This window comes from Pogona vitticeps, chromosome 6, assembly GCF_051106095.1.
Source record: "Pogona vitticeps strain Pit_001003342236 chromosome 6, PviZW2.1, whole genome shotgun sequence".
NCBI lineage: Eukaryota > Metazoa > Chordata > Lepidosauria > Squamata > Agamidae > Pogona > Pogona vitticeps.
In genome coordinates this window covers 87,141,733-87,153,247 of record NC_135788.1, presented here as the reverse complement: position 1 = coordinate 87,153,247, position 11,515 = coordinate 87,141,733, and the positions used below count along the sequence as shown (strand labels likewise).

Below are 11,515 nucleotides of genomic sequence, written 5' to 3'. Positions count from 1 at the left end.
GAGTACAGCACTTACACTATAAATACTTTAAGAGACACGTAAGTACAAAGACGGCCTCTAATCAGGCGCATAGCGTAGCCACCTCTAAAGGTCCATCTCACTTCAGCGTGTTCTGGTTGTTATGGAAACGGAGCCCAAGTTTCGTTGCTATGGGAGGCCGAGGCTTACCCGAGAGCGAGGACTTGGCCACCATTTCCGCAGAGCGATAGACTGAAGCGTCACCTTCCCTCCTCTGTGTTGTGCTTCTTTATCTGCGGGAGGGTAGTGAATTTTCCAGGGTCTCGTTTCCTTAAAGCATACGTGGAGAAACCTATAACAGACCCGTGGTGTTGACAGGTATTGGACACAGTTTTTGCTGTTTCATTTGATACAGAGAGTTTAAAGCTGTGAGTTGGCTGTGAGTAGCCAAGGCTTACTGCAAGAATGATGCTTGGTTGGCAGGTGAACAATTTAAGGGTTGTTTTTTTTTTTTGCAAGACATTGTTTGACATTCTTAATCATAACTACATTAGTTACCTTTGTTGCTCCTAGCTTTTCAGCATGGAGGATGTGATCGATTTTCGTGCTTTGGAGAAAGAACTGGAAGAAGCTATTGCCAGTGATGAGAAGTACCAGAGAGAAAATGCAGCCAAATTCCGAGCAGTGCATCAGAAAGTGGCATCCTATGAAGAATTCAGGTTTCTTAATTTCCACTGGTTCCCTTCTTGATGAGATAGCATATAAAGAGGGAATAACTGCAAACCGTTTACCTGTTGGATCAACTACTTGTGAATTTAACAGAGTGCATGCAACTGTGTGGGAGGCTGGTTTGGCTTAGCCTCTGGGATACATGGGACACCCTCCAATAGGACTCTTGTCCAGCCCGCCTGTCACCACTGAGTGAGCCGGAGCTCCAGCAAAACTTGCGAGATCCGACACTGGGATCTTGCGAATTTTGACTGTTACTCTTGAGCCACAGGCTCCGCAGCGGAGCCTGTGGCTCAAGAGGCCGGAAGCGATCCTTGCGCCGGCGACATGATGACGCATCACGTCGCCTGCATGGGATAGAAGAAAGTCGGAGAGGAAGGCCACGGGGGAACAGAGGACAGGTGAGTTAGCTCAGTGTCGGGGTTTTTTTTTCTCTTCACCCCCCCCCCTGTGGTGAACAAATTACAACGCTCACATAATTAACTCCCCAAACACAGTTCAGATTTTTCATGTGGCCCCTATAGAAATGAATTGCCCACCCCTGTCCTGGATGCTACAGTGTGCATCTTAGGGTGCAGCTATACAATGGGAAAAATACAATTTGATTTGCTGTAATTCACAACTGTGGAAATTGGGTCTGCATGGGTGAAATCAGTGTAGTTCTCCAAACAACAGTTTACAGGAATCACCTGGTACAGAGGCAAGAAGTTCTGTTTGCAGGGATCTGAAGCTGCCTTATGGTATTAACAAGGTGCTAATTAGCAATTCCCACTTCTTCCTCTCTCTCTTTTTAATTGTTTTTTAAGTACCTTGGCAATAGTGCCTTCCAGTGCTGAGCTGAAACTTTTTTCTTAAAGAACTGGTCTGGAGACAAGAGGTCCTTGGCTGAGGATAATTCACACCCTTGCAAATCTCCCTCTGCATTGTATCAGGTGATCACACTGAGCAGAAAGTGGACAAAAATAATGTCAACCTGATTGGAACAAATTTAAACCACCTTTGTTGGTTGAAAATAAAAGCTGATTTCCCCACTTAAAAGAGACAATTTCACAATGGGCTTCCCTGCATCCAGCTTTATGTCATGTAGTCATGCATTTTAATTTTAATTCATCTGTGCCCAATCTGATGCAAATTACAGGAGAAAAAGCCAATGTAGTTGTCCCCATGGTAAGCTACTTATGACAGGGATTGTTGTTTGGAGCTGCCTGCTTATATAAAAAACTTCCCTGTTCTTTATATAAGCAATACACGGAGCAGCTTTCCACATCCCAAGATTTAATAGCTGAGTATCTGAGAGAAAGAGACAAATTACATTAACAATTTAAAAAATATTTCCCTGAAAATGATAAAACAGGGGCAGTGATTTTGGAACTCCTTCTCACAGGAGGCCAGGTTGGCCCCATTTTTGCTGTCCTTTTGCAAGCAGACAAAAACCTTTCTCTTCAGGCAAGTTTTCCCTTACTGTTTTGAATGTAACAATGATTTTTTTAAACCATTTTTTTGGTATGGTATTTGTTTGATCCCTTTTAGTATTTGCATACTTGCTGTTGTTAGCTTTAAATACAGCCCTTCAATGTAAGCTGCCTTGGGTTGTTTTTAAGGAGAAAGGCAGAGTAAAAACCAAAAAAATATATAAATACTAACATACAATATTAGACCAGGTTCTTGTATTTTTACTAATTGTACAGAAAATGGAATATCAAGAGCTGCAGATTTTCTCATCCCTGCATTAGCCAAAGGTGTGCCTGCTGAAATATCAGAATTGCCCTCTTCTTTTTTGCTTGTAGAGATATTGTTCGTGCATCACATTTGAAACCTCTGGAGAAGAAGGACAAGATGAAGAATAAGAGAAGTGTGTTATGGAATTCCTGTGCAGTTAAATCAGACTGTGTACAACAGAGTGAGGTCCAACTGCCTCAGGTGAGAGCATCTCTTCCTAGGAGTTCTCAATAGTTGGTCCCTTGTGAACAAGTCCAAATCATTAGAAAAAAGCAAAGAAGTATTAGATTGTGTCAGAGTCTGCATGTGTTGGGATCTGTTCTTATCTTCCAGGAACTGGAGCGGTTTCCTGAGAACTCTTCGGAATTCTACAGAGACTGGCGCAGAGGCATGAAAAGCAGCCAGGAACGCTACCAGTTCCTGCTCCAACTTGGATCCCAGAATTTGGGTCAGATTTTTCAAACAGACTTGGCTTTTGGTCTCCTAGGTGAATTCTTAACAGTGCTCACTGAAGGTGCCTGCACTGAGGACCGGGATTCTATCTTGGAGATCCTGGAGACTTTTGCAGGCACCAAACGCTTTGGTTTGAATGTGGAACTCCTGAGTGAGCAAGAGAAGAGAGTCTGTAAAGGGTTGTTTAAGAAACTGCAAGAAATGGGGACTGGATCTGGTGACATTCCTGAATTATCACATGCCTCTGATGAAGATGTTGCAGCTGAAAACCAAATCCCTTGCCAACCAGATGGGCCATTTGAAAGAAAACTGATGGAACTGATGCACATTTACCAGGTTCTCTAGCATAACCAACTACTTTGAATCTGTATACCATCTCCAGTGCACAGAAGGCTATTGCAGATTGTACAAACGATTAAAACATCCACCAGAAACTACTTCTATCAATACCTTTAAAGTTAATGGTGATCCCCAAAGGCACATCTCACTGATCTGAGGAGGTCTTCTGTAGAAAAAGATAGGCTCATGCTGCTTGCATTTTGTCTCTGCTCTGATGCTTGCATTTTGTCTCTTGCACTTTGTCTCTGCTCTACATGTTGTCTCTGCTCTACATGGACTTTTACATTCTTCCTTCTCTACAGTAGTTGTGTGCTGTCAATAAATAATATTTTTATTCTGCTATGATTTATTTCATATTTCTTATAGCACATGTGCTGTTTGACATCTGCTTTAGCTAGGATTCACCAAATCCTAGTCCTAGAATCGATTTGCTGTTCAAAAGTTTAGTTGAAGTACAGTGGTGCCTTGAGTTGCGAACTTAATTCGTTCCGGATGATGGTTGCAACTCAAGTTGGTCATAACTCAAAGCACCATTTCCCCTAAGAATACATTGAAAGGCGTTTAATCCATTCCAGCTGGTTTTTGGTTTTTTTTTGTATTTTAAGGTGCTGGTTGTATCTCAAAGCATTAGTTCTCATAGGAATAATAACATATCTGCCAGTTATCCCATCTTAACTTTTCTGTTACATGTAAGTTTATCATTGATTCCTATATCCCAAACCTCTTCCCTATACCAATTACTCAACTGGGAATTATAAATTTTTAAAATTCCTAGCAATATTCAATCTTACAGCCATTAAAAAGTTGTAAACACATTCTTTAATTGTCCAGTTTTTTTGTTGTTTAGTCGTAAAGTCATGTCCAACTCTTTGTGACCCCATGGACCAGAGCATGCCAGGCCCTCCTGTCTTCCAATGCCTCCAGGAGTTAGAAACATTCAGAGTCAGTTACATATCAATAAACAACACAGAGAAGTCCCATTTCCTTAGCCTTATGAAGGCTAAAAGATATGACCTTAAAGCAAAAACAGGATGGGAGAGAGAAACAAAAATAAGAAAACACAAGCAAAGTTTCTTGATACGCTAGGGTTCCTCAACCTCCTTATCTGGTGTCTGTTTGTTGCAGTTACTGTACAAGGATCTCTAGTAACTGGGTTGGAAAAATATGCTTAAGACACTGAAGAACTGATGCCAGTCTAGATGGTACCAGTGGTCTTAATTCAGTTAAGACAGTTAGGAACTATTTGTCCATATTTGCTATGCTGGAGTTGAATTAGCATTCTAGAACTTATGTGAGCAAAAAATGAAAACAGTTCTAGAGTCTTTCTTATGAAAGCGTAATGTATGTATACACAGTTTAAAATGGTAGGTATTTGAAAGATCTGGGACAAGAGTGAGGAAAAAGAAACATTCCACAGCAGAGAGAAGAGGGAAAAGCCCACTCTCATTGTTATTAAAACATTATTCATAGAAGGTCAGAGCTTATAACCAACATCTATTCACTCATCATATGGCTTCAGCAGGGTTGGCTGGAATTCTAATTGTCCTTGGTACTGTGGATGTTCTCCATGCCTTTGCCCTTATAGAGAAGGAAGATATATTCAAGAGGACCCCTTGCCCAGCCTTCCTGATGTTTGAGAATGCTGCTTACCTAGCTGACATGAGCTTTGAGTTGCCCTGTAACTGCAAGCCAGAGGAGATTGCCTCTGTAGTTTGGTATTTTCAGAAAAATATGGGCAGTCAGCAGACAAAGATTTTGACAGACTTTGATGGCACTTTGGTAGTGGACTCCAGCCACATCAAGGTGGGCAGTGACATGCTCCGGCGCTTTAGCATTAGGATGTTCAGTCTGATTGTCTTCCGGGTTCAGGTGGAAGATTCAGGGCACTATATTTGTGGCACGAAGAAAGGGGATTTCTTCTATGGCTATGATGTAGATGTACAGCCTTCCAAGGGCATAGCTGTTGCCTTTGCCGATAAGGATGAGCACCCACAACAAGACCATAAGGAAGCACACTTCACAGTCTTCACCACCTTCTGGGATTGGACCAAATGCAACCGCTGCGACGTCAGAGGTGAACAACGGAGAATTGGACTTTGCTATGTGAGGAGCCCCTCTCTGAACAAACGCTACCATACAACTGCAGCAGAAGTGGCATCCTGTGGCTCAAGGTCAATCCCCAAGAGGTTTCGGAAGGCTGTTCAGGTCAGGAAGCCTGAAGTTGTTATCCGAAGTTGCATGATGAGTTGTAGAGAGAAGACATCTTCAAATGAAGGAGAGGCATCTATCTCAAATGTCATTTCAAAGCTTGGAGAAAAGCCCTGGGTGTCCAATGTCCCTATTCAATTCTATAAGCAGTCCCTTGGCAGTGGTTTGATCATTGCCTGCCCAGGAGCAAGGCCAGAGCATGCTGTGGCTTGGGACAAAGATTCAACTAGGCTGTACCTAACTAGATTCCTCATTGGGGTCAACAAGAGCATGAGAGTCTTCATTGACCATGGAAACCATCTGCACATCCGCTTTGCCCAGATGAATGACAAAGGCACCTACTACTGCTGGCGAGAAGGGCAAATGATTGCTGGTTTCCGCTTATCTGTGGTGTATGAGAGCCGTCGCAAGCGAAGCCTCAATGATCCTGAGACACTGTATGCTGTCAAGACTATCCTCACAAGCTACGTCCTCATCACTCTCCTCTTTGTAACCATCCACGTTGTCCGCTGCTGCTTTTATACCTTTAGGTGCACACCTATGAAATAGCATCTTCTAGGAGAATGGCCATGGGCTTTAAGAAATAATTTCTTTAGTAAAACTGGTTAAATAATTAATTGATCAGTTGTCTGGCTCTAGACCAGTTAAGCAATTGAGCTTAGTTAATGTATTGCCAAAACATAAAGGAGTTTTGGGGTGGATGATTTCTCTTGATTATGAGAGAGTGTATAATGAGGATAAGAACCACATGGTCCTCCAAATGTCATTGGAGTGCAACTTCCAGCATTCTCCATTATTGCCTACACCAGTAAGAGCTGATTGGAGGGGTAATCTAGGAACAACAGGAGGGATTCACACTTCCTACTCCTATGTGTGTATTCATGTCTTCATGCCACAAATTATTTTATTAATTATTTAAAATATTTTACTCTACCGTTCTCCTTAAAAAAGACTTACACAGGGTGCCTTACATGATGAAAATATAATGTTTAAAGCTAAAAATAGTAAATATATACATATTCAAAAGGAGCAAACAAATACCACAATAAAAAACAGTGAACAAAAACACCAAAAAGGCATTCAAAGCAGTAAAGCAATGACATAGACAAAACACTGCCAATTTTGGTAGTTATACTTAAAGCTGTAGGGAACAATACTAGGTCACATACTCTACCTCTCTAAGATCCCAGGTTCCATTTAACAGCCTCATTAAATGAGATACCAGCTTTGTATTTAGAAGCAATGCACCTTTAAGAGGAAATCACTGTTCAATGGCATCTTGCCTCAGTCTGCATTTGACAAATCAGCTTACTTAACTTCTCCCAACTTTTGAGCTGGGATATAAACAGGCTTTGTTTTCAGGTACAAGATTTGACAGCCTGGAGGGTTAATGTAGTAAGAGGAGGAAATATGCATTTTCCTGAAGACATGATGTGACCTGACCTTAAGCCTTCAGATCCTGAATCCCCAATATCAGAAGGGCTGGAAAAAGTTTCCCCTGCCTGAGATTTTGGGCAGCTGCAGTGTTTGACTCTTTTGGCACCTTATTTCTAATTCCTCACTCATGTAATTGGGGATGACATATTCCAAATTCTTAAAGCAGTAATTTTCCTTTTCTGTTCAGTAATAACCAGTATGCATAAAGCTGAAGAAGATGTTTTTTACAATAGGACCAAATAACATGCATGGTTCATCTATGCATTTAACATCTGTATATGTATTCCTAAGTGATTCTGAGCTTTTGAGATCATATGGGCTACACCTTTGAATCAATTGGCTAACATTTCTCCAACATTAACATGTTCCAGTGCTTGACTGAGGGTGGCAGGAGAAGATAATTATAATGAAAAAAATTACTAGACAAGCGCATCAAGACAACAGGCAGGAACCTAGCAGTATTGATAGGGAAATCCAGAAAGCAGCAGTAAACTCACCAATCTCTGTGCAGAAATAGATTTTCTGATGTGGATAGATTCCGTAATCAATGCCAAATGTTCTTTAGCAAATAGCATCCAACTTTGTACAACTTAATATCCCTGCCCTGCGTGTAGTTTACACACCGTTTAAGGTGTGATCTGTGCCAAGAGATCTAACAGTGCCAGACACTTTGGGTGCGAGCAACATAAGGGTAGTGAAAATGTTCTCTCTCTCTCTCTCTTTCCCCCCATCCCCATATCTTCATTCTCAGGGTGCTGGGCAATCTAAAGAACAGGCAGAATAGGGAGCAAGAGGTGGGAGACTGCCTATTTTACCTCAGTTGGCCCTAGATGCCCAAGTAACTTGTCTAGCCTTGGACATTACATCCTGCAGCTTGGAAAGTTACATTTAAGAATAATAAATATAGTGATACACTGTGGTGATAACTAAACAGTCATTAATAATTCTAGGCTTCACAATCCAAAGCGGCTAGGAAGCAGAAGAATGAAGTGAAGCATAATTAAAAAAAAAAAAGCAAAAATTTGTGGCATTTTAAAGACTAGCAAATTTATTTCAGTGTGAGCTTTCATGGGGTTCCGATCTGCTTCCTTAGACACATGGAACATAGCAATTAGGCTGCAGGTTTATATACATGGTGGGAGGGTAAGGCTAACTGAGATGGAAACAAGATGGTGGCAGTTAACATTGATAATTTCAACCTCCTTAAGTTGAAACGGTTCGCTACTCATCCAAGCAGCTTCTTCATGAAGACCACCCAGGTGACTGAGAATCTTCACAGATATATCTAAAGTGATAGTAGCATTATTAACAACATTAATTAACATTCAGACTGTATTACATAGACTTTCTGTTACAAGATGGGAGCAATCATATTGTCAGTTGATGCCAATGGCAGGCTGCTATCTTCAAATTGAGATTGAGCTGTTTTCAGAAGTTATGCTGAGATTGAGTTATGTCCATGAAAACAACATTTTTGGCTTTAGCTATGGTATATACATAACAATGGATAAAACCAGTGTATTTATACATACGGTGGCCAGAATCCTCTAGGCATAAGTTACACAGTGGAATTCCCATTATGTCATCAGCTGCAGCCATGGCACAGCTGTTTGAGGGAATTAAAAGCCCCCTACCCACCCCTGCCAGATTCCAAGATTCCCTCAGGATTTCCTTAATTGTAGAAAGCCTTTGAGACCCATGGAATGGGCAGAAAATGATTTAAAGCAGGAAAATTGCCTGCAGCAGGACCAGCACTGCTTGTGGTGATTTTCCAGTTTTAGATTATTCACTCTCCCATTTTGAGACTTCAAAGTCTTCCTGGGATGAAGGGGATGCCTAGAGATCACTGAAACCTGAGGAGAGGAGAGGAACATTTCAATAGCCATGACATGGCTGTTGCTGATGATGTAACTGGAATTCCACAGAACACTAACAGGATTCTGGCCAGTGTGGGCTAAAAATCCCTGGTTGTTAATCATCTTGCTATACTTTGAAATTTGTGAATGTAACCTAGTTCAACACACACTCTCTCAAATCTACCTTTGTAGTCCCCCCCCATGTTACTCTAAGTGTACTAGGAAGTCATAGTGTTCTGAAACTGGCTTTTGTGTATTGATGTTTGGTGTCAGCTTTGTGTCCATTTATTCCTTTGTGTAGAGATTGCTTCATTTGCCATATGAAGAACACAGAGGGCCACTGCTGACAAAGGATGACACAGAGCACTTAAAAAAGTGAACAAGCATGCTCCTCTGTTGTGGGTGGCATTTTTGAAGTCCACAATGATGCTTCCAGAGAAGTTATGGTTACACAGCTGGCATCTAGAACTATAGCAAGGTTCTAATTCTGACTCTGCATTCATCTTGTGCGGCCTTCTGGGGGTCAACAGTAGTTTAAGATGAGGGGAGATGTCTGTAAGTGAACATAGGCTGTCATGGTTTAGGTTATTAAGGCTAAATTTTGATTTATGAATGGGATTTGTAGTCATGGAATTATGTAGAAGGAATCCATACTGGTCTGTGTTAGCATGACTGGATGCTTCGAGAAGCTGTTTCTCTTACAGCTAGCTGGAATTTTCCATGAAGCTGACTTGGCCAGAGATGATAAGGGTCAAGACACAACATCAGGACGATGGTCAACAACACCTTCACATCCCGTGGGAAATGGAGGTGGAGTGTGAAGAGACAGCCCTTTACACTGATTGGTTAACATCACAGAAGAGTGGAGAAGAAGGGTGGTCCCAGCATGAAAGAAAATGGAGAATGTAGTAAGAGAGAGGATTTGATTTGTAACTTGATTTAACTTGGTTTTGGAGACTGATTTTAGGATAGATTTTTGAGTTCCGATTGCTAGTTTTTACTGTTATGCTAGGATGTAGTGCAGAGTGAGGATAAAGAAAAGGGGGCTATGCCTAGCCTACCTTTTAAGCTATTTTTAGAGTTTTTTATTTTATTTTTGTAGCTGGAATTTGCTAAAGTTCTAACTGCTCTGATTTATGGAACGCTATGCTTTTGCAACAAACTGAATATCTCTAAATACTTAATTTTTTAAATAAAACAATAATTCTTAAAATCCAACGTTTGGTTTCTTGAGCAGCAAACCTGCAAGATTATTTGCAAGGCCACAGATATTCTAATTGAGTCCATTAATAGCCTGAGTTTTGTTCGTCTTGGCAGATTCCAAAACTCATGATTTCTATCTTTGTTTTTCCTCAGTTAATTGCTAATTAGAATGGACTTGGGAAAAGGGTAAGTGGTACTGCCTGGCTGGGTACCCAGACTCAGCTCAGCTGTTTTAGGAGTACACTTACACCTGGAACCTCTCTGTTCAAGCCTCAGGTGTTCTTTTAGAAGACCCTGGGTGCTCACATAGGACAACTACTAAGGATCTTGGATAGGGAAGTCCAGAATGGGCTGGAGATAACTAACAATACATGAGAAGGGTCTCATTTGGGAACTGAAGGTGACTACCAATGACCTCACATTTGCTGTTTTGTAGTATATTGTGTCTGAGGAGCTGTCTTGCCATGTCAATTTGTAATTTTCATCTTATGGAGAAAGTAATGTAATATAACAAAAGACTGCTATAAATCCTTGGGTTTTGAGTTTCTGTCTGGTGGATCCAAGCAGATATTATATATTGAAGTGTTTGGCTGTATATAATAGATTTTGTGATATGTCCATGGTGGGAAGACACATGTAAGAATGAATACCAATCAGTGGGTTTTAATGTAACATGATGCTTAGATGTCCACTTTGTAGCTCCACTGCAGTGTCCACATGTTGTTGTTGTTTAGTCATTAAGTCGTGTCCGACTCTTTGTGAACCCATGGACCAGAGCACGCCAGGCCCTCCTGTCTTCCACTGCCTCCCAGAGTTGGGTCAAATTCATGTCGGTAGCTTCAATGACACTGTCCATCCATCTCATCCATTCTCCTCTTGCCTTCACACTTTCCCAACATCAGGGTCTTTTCCAGGGAGTCTTCTCTTCTCATGAGATGGCCAAAGATGTTGTACATGTTATATAGATCATATATATTGGTCTTGGCTCAGGTTAATTATAAGGTGAAAGTTACTGATGTTTTGGTGGAGTTTCTCAAATGATTGCTTTTCAAGAGTCTCAGATGATAAAAATGGCAGCAATGTATGACAGATATATAAGAGGCTTTTGTGCACCGCAGCAAAAAAGCAGTGTTCTAGGTCAGGTGTAAATATATTTGCATATTGTGAAATAATATATGTTGCTGCAACCACGTGGTTGATCTCAGGATGCATTGTCAAAACATGGAGCAATCATGTATGAGTACTGAATCACAGAGTTTAGTGTCTAGATGTACTATGACTTCATTCAAAATAGAACAGTATTCTCGAGAGGATGTTCCGTGAAGGCATGTAGTCATTCTAAAACCAATACCAGGGGATCTTGCTTTCACTTTGATTGTGATTTTTAAAAATTTTGAGTGCTGTAATCCATTGTCATATCTTGTATTATTGCATGTATATTTCAACCAGTTTTGTATTTTTCCTCACATAAGCCGCTTCAACAATTTCTGAAGGGCAGGGTACACCTGATGTACCCTGCCCTTCAGGAAGTTCTCTTTTTTTGGAGGGAACTATTTTATCAAATAATTTCAGTTTAAAAAAGCTTAAATCAAGTAAAAGTACAATTTTAAATA

At 40.9% G+C, this 11,515-nt stretch overlaps 2 protein-coding genes across 3 annotated transcripts; both read left to right on the top strand.

Moving 5' to 3' along the window:
* The first annotated feature begins 94 nt into the window (after positions 1 to 94).
* Positions 95 to 3,540, top strand: DNAAF19 (dynein axonemal assembly factor 19). Of its 2 annotated transcripts, none has more exons than XM_020797996.3 (4): positions 95 to 336; positions 532 to 677; positions 2,475 to 2,607; positions 2,740 to 3,540. In XM_020797996.3, the coding sequence occupies exons 2-4, from the start codon at positions 541 to 543 to the stop codon at positions 3,202 to 3,204; spliced, it is 735 nt and encodes a 244-aa protein (XP_020653655.3). In that variant the 5' UTR covers positions 95 to 336; positions 532 to 540; the 3' UTR covers positions 3,205 to 3,540. The 2 variants fall into 2 exon arrangements, with proteins under 2 accessions (XP_020653655.3, XP_020653654.3); XM_020797995.3 differs by having other exon boundaries at positions 171 to 441.
* A 307-nt stretch (positions 3,541 to 3,847) lies between these two features.
* FAM187A (family with sequence similarity 187 member A) lies at positions 3,848 to 7,864 on the top strand. The gene has a single exon (XM_020797999.3). The coding sequence runs from the start codon at positions 4,708 to 4,710 to the stop codon at positions 5,953 to 5,955; it is 1,248 nt and encodes a 415-aa protein (XP_020653658.3). The 5' UTR covers positions 3,848 to 4,707; the 3' UTR covers positions 5,956 to 7,864.
* The last annotated feature ends 3,651 nt before the right edge of the window (positions 7,865 to 11,515 follow it).

Excerpts from the sequence above, each read along its gene's own strand:
- DNAAF19 (XM_020797995.3), top strand. Across the intron at positions 678-2,474 it reads GCATCCTATGAAGAATTCAG|AGATATTGTTCGTGCATCAC; the intron begins GTTTCTTAATTT and ends TTTTGCTTGTAG. Across the intron at positions 2,608-2,739 it reads GTGAGGTCCAACTGCCTCAG|GAACTGGAGCGGTTTCCTGA; the intron begins GTGAGAGCATCT and ends CTTATCTTCCAG.
- FAM187A (XM_020797999.3), top strand. The coding sequence starts at position 4,708 with ATGGCTTCAGCAGGGTTGGCTGGAATTCTAATTGTCCTTGGTACTGTG.